Consider the following 16,560-nt stretch of genomic DNA (forward strand, 5'->3'; position numbering starts at 1 on the left):
AGTGGCAGTGTTGGGTTAACAGTTGGACTTGGTCTTATAGAACCATGTTAGTTGGAAGAGATGCTCAAGATCATCAAATCCAACCATTAACCCAACCCTGGCACAAAACCATGTCCCTAAGAACCTGGAAGGTCTCTTCCAACCCAAATTACCATGGTATGATTTCCAACTAAAATGATTCTATTATTCTATAAGATCATCAAGTCCAACCGTTAACCCAACACTGTCACTAAACAACGTCCCAAAGATCCTCATCACCATGGGGTGGTGTCCCCACAAGGGCTCCCCAAACCAGCAGCACCCACCATCAACCAACTGGGGAAACTGAGGCAGCACCCAGCCCTGCTTGAAGGGTTAAAGGGACAGACGAGCTGCCCCGCTCTAAAAGCGAACGGTGACGCCATCCCACTGCCATCCCAGCGGCCACCAACCTGGTTATGTCACTCGACCGCCTGGGAGTAAACTTAGATGACCGACCCCGGTGTTTGGCGTGGCGGGGAGGGCTGGGGACATGCCACAGGGCCCGGCCGCGCTCCCCCGGCCATGTCACTGTACCCGGCCACCCAACTAAAAATACCCAAAGGGGGTGTCATGGGCAAGCGACGGCCCCGTTGGAGCCCAGCCTGGTCCTAATCCCTTGGTGGCTCTTGTCCCATCGTGGGTGGCAGCTGCTGCTGGGGGTCGGGTGCCCCCAAGGTGTGAGGAGCTCCAGGGATGAATGCGGTGCCAGGGGCAGGGAGGTGGCACCGCATCCCAGACCTCTTGTCCCATAGTGGGACCCCAACCTCCCACCGCACAGGGACAGCGATGCTGCATTTGGAGGTCACAAGATTAAGCGAATAGGGGTTAGAAACACCTAATGAAAAGAGGGTTTGGTTGCAAAAATGGCCGTTTTGTCCCCTTCTCTGCCCCCCCTTCAAGTTAGGGAGTGTCCTGTTGTCCCCCTGTGGTCACCAATATGGGGTGTCTGTGTCCCAGGCTGTCCTGTATGGGACAATCTGCAGTGTCACTGGGGTCCCAGGGGACACACATGGGGCCATTAATTTGCCCCAAATAATCCCTGCTTTTGAACTGTCAGCACAGTGTCCCCCAAGTCCCCAAGTGGGGGTGTCCGTCACTTGGGCGAAGGGACTGTCACCCCCTGTGGGGACCAGGATGGGATGTAGTGGGACCTGGATCACACACTGGGGACAATCCTGGTCCCCCAGGGGTGTTGCTGGGTGGCAGGTGGGTGTCGATGGCCTCTGTGGGGTGAAGTTGGTTGTCCCTTGGGGTTCAGTGGGACAACTCCATGGTGACCGCCCCGTGCCTCAGTTTCCCCTCCAACACCTTGGTGTAGGGAACAACTGAGGCCGTGCTGGTGAAACTGGTCCGGTCTCAGCAGATCCAGCTCCGGTGCATGCGGCTGCTCCCCAACCACCAATAACCAAAAAAAGACCTAAAAAATCTGAAATATATATATACATATATATATATATATATATATTTATGGCTTTTGGCAAGGATGGCGAGCCTTCCTCGTGACCCGGGAATGATGCTGGGCTGGGGAAAACAGAGGTGGGGAAGGGGCTTCCATGGTGCTTCAGTGAGATGGTGTAAGAAACGATTTGCATCAATAGGGATCAATAATGCCTGTTTTGGATCTTTCTTGGTTTTTGGGGGGAGGAAATTAGAATTTCTTTTGCATTTTTCCTCCGCTCCTTGCTCAGCCCGGCTTGGGCCCAGGGTGGTCGGTAGGGGCTGCGGGGGTGAAGCCGTTGGGATCGGGGGATGCCCGGGGGATGCCCGGGGGATGCAGGGGGGTCCCCGGGACCCCGCTCCCCCCTCACCCCGGAGCGGCCGCTTTGCAGCTCCGACCCCTCTCCCCGCTGAGATTGACAGCTGCCCCGGGGCGTTGCCATGGGGATATGCAAATCGCTACGGCTGAGCGCGGCGCTGATAGGCCGAAAGCGACTGGTCACGCCCCTAGAGGCGGGGCAGGGTTGAGTTTATTCCCATATATAAGGGCTCGGGTTCCATTCAGTTTCTCGGTAGCGGCGGCGGCAGCGCCGGGAACGGGCGGGGAGCGGCTGCCGCCCGCGGGCAGCGTGTCCGAGGAGGAGGAAGGGCATTAGAAGGCTCGTAGCCCGGGGAGGTGGGGCCGGGGCAGGTGCCAGGGGAGGCAGGAAGGGGCGGGCAGGGCGCTGCCTGTTCCTCGCCATTGGGAACCAGCCGCAGGCAGCGGCAACAACCGGCCCCGCTGAGTCGTGCTGGAGTGTCCGGTCCCGTATCCACGGGGCTCCGCTTCCCCCGGCGGCGGAGAGAGCAGCCGGAGCGCTGCGAGGATCCCGGAGTCCGACTGCAGCTCGGAACCGAGCACCGGAGGAGGCTCCAGCGCCGAAACCCGACCGCAAACCCTTGCGGAGCCCCGGACCGAAGCCCCGACGGAGGCGTCTGCCTGCAGCCCGGAGCGGAGTCCCGCAGGAGGATCCGGGAACCCGGTTGAACCCCGCACTGAAGCCCCATCGGCGGGTCCCAGAGCCCGGCTGAACCCCGTAGTGAAGCCCCGTCGGCGAGTACTGGAGCCGGGTTGAACCCTGTAGCGAAGCCCGCTCGGAGGGTCCCGGAGCGGAACTGAACCCCGTAGCAGAGCCCGGTCGGAGGGTCCCGGAGCAGAACTGAACCCCGTAGCAAAGCCCGGTCGGAGGGTCCCGGAGCAGAACTGAACCCCGTAGCAGAGCCCGATCGGAGGGTCCCGGAGCAGAACTGAACCCCGCAGCAAAGCCCGGTCGGGGCAGCCGGTTGCACCGCGGCCAGAGCCCCAGTAACCCGCTCGGACGAATCTCCCGGAGCCCTCGGGACCCCCAAGCCTCGGTGAGCGGCATAACCCGGGGGAATCACCCCGCGGTTCCTCCATGGACTGAGATGGCCTCGGAGCTGGCCATGAGCGCGGAGCTGCCCACCAGCCCCCTCGCCATCGAATACGTGAACGATTTCGACTTGATGAAGTTCGAAGTGAAGAAAGAACCGGCGGAGGCGGAGCGGCTGTGCCACCGGCTGCCCGCCGGTTCCCTCTCCTCCACCCCGCTCAGCACGCCCTGCTCCTCCGTGCCTTCCTCGCCCAGTTTCTGCGCTCCCAGCCCCGGTGGGCAACCGGCTCCTGGTCCCCCAACAACCACAGCGTCCTCCCTGGGCTCCAAACCTCAGCTGGAGGAGCTGTACTGGATGTCGGGTTACCAGCATCACCTCAATCCCGAAGCTCTCAACCTGACACCGGAGGACGCGGTGGAAGCGTTGATCGGTGCCCCTCACCATCATCATCATCACCATCAAGCTTACGAGTCTTTCCGACCTCAGTCTTTCGGCGGTGAGGAGTTACCGCCGGCCGCCCATCATCACCCCGGCCATCACCATCATCATCATCACCACCTGCGCTTGGAGGACCGCTTCTCCGACGACCAGTTGGTGAGTATGTCGGTACGGGAGCTGAACCGGCAGCTGCGGGGGTTCAGCAAGGAGGAGGTGATTCGCCTCAAGCAGAAGAGGAGGACCTTGAAGAACCGAGGCTACGCTCAGTCCTGCCGCTACAAGCGGGTCCAGCAGCGGCACATCTTGGAGAACGAGAAATGTCAACTTCAGAGCCAAGTGGAGCAACTCAAGCAGGAGGTGACCCGTTTGGCCAAGGAAAGGGATCTGTACAAAGAAAAATACGAGAAATTAGCCGGCCGGGGTTTCCCGAGGGAACCCTCCCCATCCGCCGCCCCTAAACCCGCCGCTGACTTCTTCATGTGAGCCCCGGGGTGGGGGGTGGAGGGGTCTCCCCCTTTTTTTTCCCCCTCACCCCACGTGGGGAAAGCAAACCCTCTGCTTGTATAAAAATATATTATTATTTTTGTTTGTTTTCCTCCCCTGACATTTTTGGGGAGGGCGGACCTGGAGCCAGCCTGCATGCGGGACGTGTACGGCGCTTCCCACCCCCCCAAACCCCGGGAGCATCAGCGCCATCCAGGTGGCTTCTTCCTCCCCTCCTCCTCCTCCTCTTCCTCCCCCTTTATCCTGCGTGTTTTACCCCCAATTCGATTTGTATTTGGTTTTTCGGGGGGTCCCCGGCAGCGCTGCGCTTTGCCCGGCCCCGCACCCCCCTCCCGGCCGGCAAATCTGAGCCACATTTAACTTATTCACCCTTGTAAATATGTAGAAATTAGTTAGTTTTCTGCCTTTTTTTTTTTCTTTTCCTTGAGCCTATATTTTGCTTGGTGATTTACGAACAAAAAATCCTTTAGAAAACGAGAAAAAAAAATACACGAGTCTTAAAAGTTTGTATGTAATAGCATGCAAATAATATCCGAGTTAATTTAACGATGTTGGGAAGAAGCCGAATGCACTATATACAGGAATCAATTGGGTTAAATAATACTGTTTTATAGAGATTTAAAATTATCTATGCTCTTAAAAATAGTGGCGGGGAGGTGGGGAGAGGTAACAATTCTAGGGTGACCTGAGAGGCGATATAGTAATATATGGACTGCAAACGGTTGGCTGCTATCTCACTATGCACCAGATTTATTTATTAACCCTCGGGAAACGGAGTATTATTTTAACCTCGGTGTTGGAAGAAGGAAAGAAAATGCACATTCTTGCGCAAAAAAAAAAGACAATAATATGTGCAATTGTGTTTGGAGCGAAAGCGCGAAGGAGAAGGGTGGGTTTTTTTTAACAAATTGCTTATTTAAAAAAGAAAAACGATAAAAAAATTAATCTTGGGGAGGGGAAAAAAAGGGTCTTTGAACAAAGCGAGCTTGGGAGCCTGGTGCATTTTAGGTACTGATCGTGCGAAGCGTTTTTAACGACCTGTTGTTTCGATTTGTGACGGTTTTAACGATGTTGCATCAAGATAAAAAACAACTTATATTCAACTAGAGCTTGGGTCGGGTTTTTCTCTCTCAACCCGTGGGGGGGGATCCCACAGCGTCACGTTTTCGTTTTGGGGGGGTTATTGCTGCTTCCTTTGGGTTCCTGATACGGATGCGAAACCCTCCCCGAGCTCCGTAGGGATAAATCCCGCGTCGCCCGTCGCTCCATCACTTGCGAACCCGGGACCACCATTTGCTCTACCCCGCTGAACTCTGACTTTTCACTTTTTCTACCTTTTCTTTCCTTTTTTTAAATTTCCTTTTTAAGCTGCGTATTGTGTGTTTTTATTTTTTTTTCCCCCTTTTAAATTATTTTATCATTTTATTTTCCTCCCCAAGACACCCAGAGACCTTCATCCCCACAGCCGCTGAAAAGCCACTTTGGATCCAATTTGCTCCCAGCTCCTCTGACATCGCCCCGATGAGTTGCCCGCTTAATGTTTTAATCGGTAAAACAAATGACTTTCCTTTCTCCTTTTCGCCTTCTCCCTTTTGAGTTTTTACTTAAAGGAGGGTGGAGGAAAAAATAACCCCCAAACCAAACGTGTGCATTATCTAAAGGAAAACTTTAGGGTTGGTATTGTCACACTTTTTGGGACTGTTTGCAGGGTTTTGTGCCCCCGGCCGCTCTTTGTGCCGCTGAGACCGCTGCCCCGCTCGCAGATTTCCCCGACCGCGCTGGGTTTGGGGGGGGTAATTTGAGCCCTTGGTTCTATATATTCCTAATTATTCTATATTTTTATATATTTAAAATTTGTTTCCTCCTGTATTTTTGCACGGACGTGACCGGGAGCTGCTCCAGCACGTTGACTGCGGTGTGTTTCCTCCATAAATCACCTCCATCAATTAAGCTGATGTAACAAACCCCAGGCCCTGGGATTTTGGGGATGTCTGTGTCCCCAGAACCTCTTGCTCTGTCTCCTCTGCACCCCCGAACTCATCCCTTTATTTTTGTCCCCCTTTTGGACTTATTGGCATTTTATTGTGTCCAGAAGGTTTTTTGAGCAACCCGAGTTCTATCCAGAAGGTTTTTGAGCAACCCGGATTTTATCCAGTTCTGTTTTCGAGATGGGACCGGGATGCAGGAATGGACCCTTGTCCCAGGGATGGATGCACCAGAGCTGGGTACAAATTGGGGTTTGTGGGGGGGTTACTCCTTGTTCCTATTTTAATTTAGAGCCAGGCAAGCTTTGTAAACCCTCCTCTACATAAAATAACCCATCCTGCTGCCTGCGCAGTGTCTCGCAGGACATCACCTCCTCTCCCTATTTTGTTTTGGGTGTTTTTTGGAGGGTGAATTACAGCTTCTCAGTGCATTACTCCCCAACTTTTTGTCCCAACATCCCCATCCTTGGTTCATTTTAATTTTTCGGGGTGGGAGAAGCACTTCCAGCTGCTCACCCCATGACAAAATTGAGTTTGGGGAGGGAAATAAAGGGTTTGGGGCCAGCGCCTCCCCCAAACCATCCCGAAGACCTTGTTTCCCCTACATATATTTACTCGCTCTGGTCATGTCCCGTGCGTCCCCATGGGCTGGTGTCCTCTTTCCCGGCCATGGTGGGGCTGGCTGGAGCAGCAGAGCCGACTTTGGCGCTGTGCAGGATTTTTGGGGGGTCTGATATGATGCTCCACGATATCTTTCCCCACCACATCAGCCGAGCAAAGGCAGCAATGTGGGACTGAGAATGCCTGATCTTTATTTTTATTTATTTTGTATTATTTTTTCACCCCTTGCCTTGGTACCCAGCACCACTCGGCCCTTCCATACAGTTCTCCTTTGATTTATATTCTCCTTTTTCACACTGCAGCAAGGTGGGGAAGGCACAACCCGGGTCTCCCCACATTGCTATAGCAGGAGCAGATTATTTTAGTGATCGCGGTGTTACCCTTTCCTCTTCATCCTTCACCTTCCCAGGGTGATTTTGAGTAGGGATATGACCCCCAACTCCTTGCAATGCTGTAACTCTTAAACATTATTTCTCTTTATTTTGTTCCACACTGATTTATTGTTTTACCATCACCTCCTGGAAATCCCCCCAAGCAGGGGAATGGAGCGGGGCACAAGGTGTTATTGCCACGAGTTAATAGTTAATCCTGCACAGGAAGATTTGGGGAGTCCAGGGTACTTGCACCCTTCTGCTTTACTCACCCCCTACCACCTCACAGTGTTGGGGTGCAGTTGGGGTCCCCCAAGTCACACCCATCACCCCAACTTGCTCCAGGGGGCTGTCCTGGATCTGTCCCTCATTCCATTTGGTGAATAAAGAATAAAAACTAAAGCGGTTCATGCCCCAAATGGGGCTGGTTTATGATTTGTCTCCTTGTTGGGGCCAGGAGGGTTGAGCCCTCTGTTTCACTAGGGTTTTTTTTGGGGGAAAGGGGGCATGATGGGTGGTCCTCACTTGGTTTTGCAGCATCTTTTGGGGGGGCTGTGACCTTCATCACAAGACCAGGAGTTCTGCAGCATCGCGGGGCTGCCTGTGCATGGTTGGAACGTGTCAGTACATGTTTTTGGGATGGGGGGGCTGTTGCGGGACCGGGTGGCATGTCAGCGCTTGTCACCCGTGCCGCAGGGCTGCGGATGTTTATAGGCTGCCGCATCTCCATGTTGGAGGAGGACGCATGAATTCTTTGGGTTGCTCTGGCCATTTTTAGAAGTGTTTTCCTCTTTTTTTTTTTCCTGTTTTTTTTGGTGGGGATGGAGTTTTTTTGGGGTCTGCATGGGTTTTCAGGACCTTGGAACATCAGTCTCCTTCCTGCAAGGATCTGCAGCCCCTGCGCTCATCCTGGGCATCTCCTGCACCCCATCTCCAGCCTGGCCCTGTGGGTTTAGGGGGTGAGAGCAGCATCCCAGGGTCTCACCCCAATCCCATGGGGTGGTTATTTTTTTGGAGTGGGGGTGCGGAGACAAGCCCTGGGGGGGTTGGCATGTTGTCTCCTCTCTACCATCCTCCTGCAGAGCTTTTTAAACCCATTTCTTTTGTTTCCAAGCTTTACTTGCACCTTGACATGCACTTGAAGACGCTGTTGACCTGGGAAACGGCCAAAACTCCTCCAGCTGTCCCTGCTGATGGGTTTTACGCCCTTTTTCCATGGGAAAAGAAGGTGATTTTGGGGTGATGCTGGATCCCAAACACAGCAGCACCCTCAGGTACCTCACCCAAGCCCTAGTAAAGCCACCCATCCCCTGGTGCCACGTTTTCCATCTTGTCCCCAATTAGCTGAATTGTTGCAGATAATGGAGGTTTCTGCAACCACAACAGGCTGATCAGTGCGGCATTGCCCAAATGCCCCCCTCACACCTTCCTCCTCAATTATTGATGCTGATACCCAGCACGTTTGCCACCAAACCACTGCAGTGCGTTCAACACAAAGTCCTGACATCTCGGTAACGCGATCACTCCAGCCCTGGGATATTAAACCAAGCTTGGGGTGCAGGGGGTGGGCTGCTGGGCATGCACAAATTTGGGGGGTGCACGCAGTGGAAAAGTGCAAGGTAATTAAATTCCCCGGAAAATAAATCCCCAACAAAATGAAACTCCTGGCGGTTTGTGGCGCTGTTTCTGAGCCACTCTCAGGGCTGACCCGCTGCGAGCTGTGCTTGGGCACCATTTGGAGCTCATGTTTTTTGGCTTGAGCTGATGTTTTTTGGCTCAGGGTAATCCTTATATTCTGGCTCGGTTGAAATTTGCCTTTTGCACTCTCCTTCCCTCCTGTGCTCTGGGTCTGGCTGCCTCCTCACCACTCGTGTGTCCCTGGGAGCCAAATGCTGCCCTGTTCACCATATATATTTAAAATATATATTAAAAAATACATATATCACCTTAGCAAAACAGAGCTAATTTGCTTCTGCCAGCTCATGAGCTCACTTGCTCTGGCACTTGCACAGCTCATCCCTGTGGCTGGAATTTATGCCTAGTAAAGTTTAGAGCCCTTCGCCTTCTCCCAGCCTGGGATCTCCCCTGACTTCGTTGGGAACCAAGATCCTTCCTAACAGCCGGCACAAGGGAAACCCCTATGCGTACCGTGAACAGGATCATAGCTGGGTTTTGTTCCCAAACTCTTCACTTTTGGATGGGTTTGCGTCACTCAGGGATGATGCTGCTGTGGGATGTAGGATGCACGGATACAGGACAATGGGTTTGAGATGCAGGTAGTGGGATGCAGGAGGTGGGATACGGGATACAGGAGGTGGGATGGAGCAGGTGAGATGCAGGATATAGGATACAAGAGGTGGGATGTGTGGTGCAAAGATACCAGACGTCGGGTGTGGGATGTGGGATATAGGATGCAGGAGGTCAGATACAAGATGCACAGATACAGGACACTGCATATGGGATTCAGATAGTGGGACGCAGGATATGGGTATGGGGTACAGGAGGTGGGATGGAGCACATTGGATGAAGAATATGGGACATAGGAGGTGGCATATGGGATGCAGGAGGTCAGATTCAGGATGTTGGATATAGGATGTTGGATACAGGATACAGATAGTGGGATGAAGGATAAGGATGTGGGATGCAGGAGGTGGGATATAAGGTATAAGAAGGGGGATGGAGCAGGTGGGATGCAGGAGGTGGGATGTAGTCTGCATGGATACAGGACATTGCATGTGGGATGCGGGATGCAGGAGGTTGGATACAGGATGCAGGAGGTGGGATCGAGCAGGTGGGATGCAGGAGGTGGAATTTGAGATACAAGGATACAGGACACTGGATGTGGTACTCAGGTAGCGGGATGTAGGATATGAGTGTGGGATATGGGATATGAGAAGTGGGGTGGAGCACATGGGGTGCAGGATACAGGGTGCAAGATGTGGGATGAAGTCTGCACAGATACAGGACGTTGGATGTGGGAAATGGGATGCAAGAGGTGGGATACAGGAGGTGGAATGAAAGATGCATGGATACTGGACATTGGATGTGGGATGCAGGAGGTGGGATACAGGATATCAGATGTGGGATGCAGGTAGTGGGATGTTAGATGCACCATGTGGGATAAGAGATGTGACAAACAGGATAGGGGATGCAGGATATGGGGTTTGGGATACAAAATATGGGATAGAGTATATTGAATTCTCGCTTGCAGCAGGCCCTGTGGCTGTGTGAGCAGTGCCGTGTTGTGGTGTATTGGCTGTCACTGCTGCTGTGCTGGGAAGAAGGGGAAGAGCTGGATCACACATGAACGGCAAGAAGGAGCACGGCACTGGCCATCACACCCTTCCCTGACCGGACAAGTTCCAGTGAGGATACAAAGCTGCTAATTACTAGCAATACCAACCCATTCCACGCATGCTTGAGGACAATTTCTTGGGTGCTATTATCCCCACATGCAGGAGTGCGCATGTGGAAACACGTGTGATTGTGCAGCAGGTGGGATGTAGAAGGTGGGATTCGGGATGCGGGACACATATCCATGTGTGTGCAGAGGGAAACCAGCCACATTACCAAGTGGGAAAGCATAGAATCATAGAACAGTTTGGGTTGGAAGGGACCTTCAAAGCTCACCCAGTGCCACCCCTGCCATGAGCAGGGACATCTTCACCAGCTCAGGTTGCTCAGAGCCCCATCCAGCCTGGCCTGGGATGTCTCCAGGGATGGGGCATCCGCCACCACTCTGGGAAACCTGGGACAGTGTCTCACCACCCTCATTGTAAACACTTTCTTCCTCATGTCTGGCCTGAATTTTCCCTCTTTTAATTTAAAACCATCACCCCTTGTCCTATCACAACAGGCCCTGCTGAAAACTCTGTCCCCATCTTTCTTATCAGCCCCTTTTAAGTACTGAAAGGCCACAAAACCATGTAATGACAGTGTCAGTCCTCAGGTCCAGTGGTGGTCGGGTCCCATCAGCCCTTTGCTGTCCCACTTGCCCATGGATTGCAGCTCTTCTTGGTGTCGTCATCCCCAATGCCCAGGCATCCCCTCATCCCCCACGCTGGTCCCACAACTCCACATCCCCACCTGCCAAGTTTCCCAATTAAGTCATCAGCTTAGTGTCTAATTACCCACCCAGTAAAATCCAAAGTATTCTAGTTTTCTTTTTTTATTTTTTAACTCCTCCTTCCTCTCTTTCTGTGGATGAGAGAGGGGGAATGGGGATGGCAGGTAGAGCATCCTCCCTCCCCCCAACACCAGGTTATTTATTCATGTAACAGGCCGAGGCTGGAGCGCAGCTCAGCGCAGCCCTGGCAGCTGTCGGCTCCCTGGGAGTGCGAGCTGTAATTTGCACAAGCAAAAATAAACTAATTGTTATTTTCAATTTACATAAAGGGAAGAGAGGTGGGGGAGGTGGCTGGGAGGGTGAAGGGGAGCCAAAACCTTCCTTGTGCTGGAGGGCCAGTTCTTCTGCTCCTGTGGGTCTCATCCTGCCCATCTGGGTGATGATACTGGTGGCTGGAGGAGTCAGTAGTTACAGAGATGGAGGGGCTGGACCATCATCTTCCTCGCCGTGGGGACAGGGCTGCTGGCCCACTTCCATCTGTGAGGTGAGAACCCCATCTCGATGCAGGCACAACCCAAGGGGGAAGAACTTCTGCTTTCATCGTCTGGCTCAAAGGAAAGACCTGCTGGTGTTGGACCACTTTTACAGGGGGCCAAGGTAGGTTTATTTGGGGTTTTCATTTTGACCATGGCATGTGCAGATCAAAAAAGAAGGGCCTGATCAACCCTAACCATGAAAGCCAAAGGAGGAACAAGCTGAGGGGACACCTCACATGTTCACTGTCCCTCTTAGTGCAGGTCCTTTTCTTCTTGAGGCTTCTTCGTGCCCAAACACCTTTCACCCCAGGCGTTTATTGCTTGCACTTCTGTTTAGTTGGCTGGTTTCTCATTTGAACACCATTGGTGAGTCTCCAGCCCTTGCTCTTGCTGTTCAACTCGTGGGGTGGCTGGAGAGGCCACCTTGAAGATCTTCCTACAGGAAGATCTTTGAGATCTTCAACCATTTTTCCAAGCGACAGCTGTAGATGGGCACCTGGTGGGGATGCGTTTGCTGGGTCTGGGCTTGTGATGCATGCGAGTGTGATGCTAAATAGAAGACCAGGCTGTGAACTCTCCCATCTCATCAACTTGGGGTAGCCCAAGGACTCCTTGGGCCAGGGAGGAAGAAGAGGAGGAAGAGGCACACATCCATGGTCTCATGCATTGGAGGGAATGGAGATGCTGGTGCTCACTGTCTCCAGAAGCATCTCCGCCACACGGCACGGGAGACCCCTGCCAAGCCAGTGCATCCCAGGAGCCTTTGTCATAACACTTTGAATGAGACGTTGCGGGCGTTTAATTTAGATTTACGCCGACAGGTTCTGTCCGTTAATTAAATATCAATTGATTGTTCGGAGAACACTTCCTTGGGTTTATCGCGTTTCTCAGAGACAAATCAAATTGCCATGTCATTAACTTGCAGCTATACAATCCATACATAATTACTGTCTTATTAATACCTTCGAGTTACGAGGAAGTTTTCGGCAATTAATATTTGTGGGATAGTTTGTATCAAGTTAATTCCGTCAGGGTTATGTTAATAATGCGGACATCTAATAAGCTGCATAATTAACGTCTTTCTCGTTAGCATCTTCTCAGATGCCAGTTAAATGTCAGGCCAGCCTTTGTGGCCGGGCTGTGTTTAATTAAACATGTTATTACAGAGGGACTCGTGTCTGTTACATGTGAATAGAGCCAGGTCGGAGCAGGTCATGGCTCCTGCCCTACCCAGGCTGTGGATTTAAGATGGGTTTGTGGATGGTTTGGAAATCATAGAAAAGCTTGGGTTGGAAGGGACATTCAAAGCTCATCCAGTCCAACCTCTGGCATAAGCAGGGACATCTTCACCAGCTCAGGTTGCTCAGAGCCCAGTCCAACCTGGTCTGGGATGTCTCCAGGGATGAGGCATCCATCACCTCTCTGGGCAACCTGGGCCAGTGTTTTACCACCCTCTTTGTAAAAAAATTCACCCTCATGCTTAGCTTGGAATGGGATCTGTTTACAAGTCAGGATACAGGATGAGATTGGTTTTTTTTGGTCTTGCAGGAGGGTCAGGATGCTGCCTGGATCAGTGCTGGTCCATCGTTGTTTGATTTAGAGCAGGGTTTAGGTTTAAGGGTTGGTCTTCCAAAAAAGAGGACAAAGCCATGGAGTCCCTGGCATGGACATGGGCACAGTGGTGTGGGCCATGTACTGGTCATCATCTGTGATCACATTTCCCCAGCAAGTCCAACTCCAAAAATGACCACTGTGAAAATTCAGGCAAATCTTAGGCTCAGCTTGAGCCAGAAGGTGGAGGTTTGGGTTGTGTTTCTTCCTGGGCTGGCAGAAGATTTGCCAGTGTGTCTTAGGGTTGGAATCTTCTCACCCCATGTTGCTTCCCTGGGGTTTTCATGCTGCCTCATCCCTTGAGCTGGTACCACAGGGAAAATCAGCAGGGGAACATGGCTGGGACTGGTGGAACAATTTAATCTCCTGGCATGGATGCAGGGATGTGCATCTGTCATGCAAGAGGTCTTGGCCTTAAGATCTTAATCAGGAGATGAACATTGGAACTGGCTGCCCAGGGAAGTGATAGAGTCACTATCCCTGGAGGTGTTTAAAAGATGCTCAGGGACGTGGTTTAGTGCCAGCATTGGGTTGAAGTTTGGACTCAATGATCTTGAAGGTCTCTTCCAAGCAAAATTATTCTATGAGTCTGTGATTCTATGTCCAAGACCCAGCTGAGCCTGGATCTCTCTGCCCACAGCCTCCCCTTCCCCGATGCTCATGAATAAAAGATTGACCCTATCTACCTGGCCTGTTTGTCATTATGAAATATTCATCAGTGGCTGATTAAGTTTTAAGGAAGGGACATGTTGCCCAGGTGGGTTGCTGTGCTCCAGCTGCCCAGAGGCCGTGGTTTCAGGGGTGGTGAGACATGAGGCTGTGGTTTGTCCCCTCTGTTTTATCTGTGAGAGGGATGGGGAGGGTTTTGCTCCTTCCCTGCTTATGTCTGGGCCGCTGCAGGAAATCCTTGTGGGATCATAGAGGGGAAGGTCCAGGCTGGGCTCTGCTCCCATTTGGGGATTTGACTTGATACACAGAGACCCCAGCACCTCCAGAAAGAGGGAACTCACTGCCACAGCAACAAGGGCTGAATTTGGGAGAGGAAATGCCAGCCTTGCTACTGTGACCACAGAAAAAGGCTTCAACTGACCTGAGTGAGGTCCTTCATGCCTGGTGATTGTTGTGGCTGCAGAGGTACAGTACCCTGACCATGAGCCAGCACCGGGCCCTTGTGACCAGGAAAGCCAATGGCATCTTGGTGTGTATTAGAAGGGGGGTGGTCAGTAGGTCAGAGAGGTTCTCCTGCCCCTCTACTCTGCCCTGGGGAGACCACACCTGGAATATTGTGTCCAGTTGTGGCCCCTCAGTTCCAGAAGGACAGGGAACTGCTGCAGAGAGTCCAGCGCAGCCACCAAGATGCTGAAGGGAGTGGAGCATCTCCTGTGTGAGGAAAGGCTGAGGGAGCTGGGGCTCTGGAGCTGGACAAGAGGACACTGAGGAAACCTCATTCATGTTTACAGATATAGAAAGGGGCAGTGTCAGGAGGATGGAGCCAGGCTCTTCTCGGTGACAACCAGTGATAGGACAAGGGATAATGGGTACAAACTGGAACACAAAAGGTTCCACTTGAATTTGAGAAGCAACTTCTTCATGGTGGGTGTGCCAGAGCCTGGGCCAGGCTGCCCAGGGAGGCTGTGGAGTCTCCTTCTCTGCAGACATTCAAACCCGCCTGGACCCCTTCCTGTGGAACCTCAGCTGGGTGTTCCTGCTCCACGGGGGGGATTGCACTGGATGAGCTTTTGAGATCCCTTCCAATCCCTGACATTCTGTGATTCTGTGATTTATTTCAACAGCAAAGCCTTCCCAGAACAGCATCATCAATGGGAAAAAGAGGGAATAAACCAGAAATAAAATAATTTACTTTTATGATTGTCCATAGTCCCTAAAATAACGGCTCTGCTGCTTATTTCTTCCCTCCCCTCTTTTTGTCTCATCGCAAGGGCAGAGCTCATTCACGGTAGTACTCGATGACCTTGAGGGTCTCTTCCAACTGGAATGATTCTATGATGCTATGATTTTTAAATTGCAATTAGAAGCACAGGTAATGCTCTCCCCAAAAGGGTTCTTGCTGGTGGTGGGTGGGTCTTCTTGTACCCTGTTCTGGGATAGGCTGGGGAAGGAGAGGAGGGTTGGATGCTCCACCAGCCAGTGTGCTGGGGGCCATGGCAAGCAAGGATTCCCCATTCAGCCTCCCTGGTCAGAGGTGCCTGACCCATGAATATTTCAGGAGCCAGTGCGGATCTCCTGGGACAGGGCATTAGTGCAGGCTGAGGAAGCAGCGGGCAAACAACAGAGGAGGAATGAAGAAAGTGCAATGAAGACCAAGCAAAAGGCTGCCAAGGCCACGAAGTTGGGCATGAAATATTGATTGGGCCACGTCGTGCTGGAAGGGAGGTGTGGAGGCCCTGGTGAGGCTGCTGGTACCCCAGATCTGGCTCCTTTCTTGCTCATCGTAAATGCACAGCTGGCAAAATTTGGGTGGTGGTTAAAGATGTATGAGCCTACTTCTGCAGCAGCATCCAGACCCATCTGACACCTCATCTCCCTGATGCTCCTCTCCTGTGGTCTGTAAAAGGTGGGTGGTGGGACGGGGAGGGGAGACACAGTGGTCCCAGTGTGAGTGACACTGTGTGGGTCAGGCCCTGTGGGAAGCACCAGGGGTGGTCCTGGTGGTGGAGTGGTTGAGTGGGAGAATTGGCCATGGAATGGAGGTGGTTGGGTGGGAGGGATGGGCAACGGAATGGAGGTGATTGATCAGGAAGGATGGACAATGGGCTAGAGGTGATTGTGGTAGGAGGAACGGTCAGTGAGATGGAGGTAGCTGGCCAGGAAAGATGGGCAACAAGATGGAGGTGGCTGGTCAGGAGGAATGCGCAATGAGAGAAAGGTGATTCTGGTGAAAGAGATGGGCTACAGGAATGTGGTTGGGTGGAAGGGAATGGCAATGGGATGGAGGTGGTTGACCTGAAGCAATAGGCAACGGGGTAGGGGTGGTTGAGTTGGACGGATAGGCAAGGGTCTGGAGGTGGTTGTGATGGGAGGGATGGAAGTGGTTGTGATGGGAAGAATAAGTAATTGAATTGAGGTGTTCAAGCTAGAGGGGTGGGCAATAGGAGGCATGTTGACTGTGGGAGAAATGGGCAATGGGGTGGAGATGATTGGACAGGAGGGATGCAGCCTTCAGGTGAAGGCCTGTCCCCACATGGGGGCTAGTTTCCCTTTTCAGGGCAATCATGTATCTTATTTGGCCTCTCCACGCCCTGCCTGTGCCTACACTAGGGCATCCTTCCCAAATCCACCATTGTGTCCCGCAGACAATTCAGCCCCATGCCCAAGGACCATCTCCTTCCTTCCTTATTGCCACCATCTCCTTCCTTCCTTATTGCCACCATCTCCTCCAGGCAGCCCCTGACCACTCTGAAGATGACATTTCCAAGCCAGTGTTGGCTCAGTTCTTCCTAGAAATAACACTCCACCAAAAGTTGCATTTTCTTATGCAAATTATTCCCCTTTGCCTCCGTGTAAGCTCATTAGCATTCCTCAACACGACCGCGTGGATCGATGCGGTACTGGCCCAA

General features: G+C 52.4%; 1 protein-coding gene across 1 annotated transcript; it reads left to right on the forward strand.

Moving 5' to 3' along the window:
• Positions 1-2,057: 2,057 nt before the first annotated feature.
• Positions 2,058-7,177, forward strand: MAFA (MAF bZIP transcription factor A). Its single transcript, XM_065831657.2, has one exon. The coding sequence runs from the start codon at positions 2,905-2,907 to the stop codon at positions 3,769-3,771; it is 867 nt and encodes a 288-aa protein (XP_065687729.1). The 5' UTR covers positions 2,058-2,904; the 3' UTR covers positions 3,772-7,177.
• The last annotated feature ends 9,383 nt before the right edge of the window (positions 7,178-16,560 follow it).

The sequence above is a fragment of the Patagioenas fasciata genome, chromosome 2, assembly GCF_037038585.1.
Source record: "Patagioenas fasciata isolate bPatFas1 chromosome 2, bPatFas1.hap1, whole genome shotgun sequence".
Taxonomy (NCBI): Eukaryota; Metazoa; Chordata; class Aves; order Columbiformes; family Columbidae; genus Patagioenas; species Patagioenas fasciata.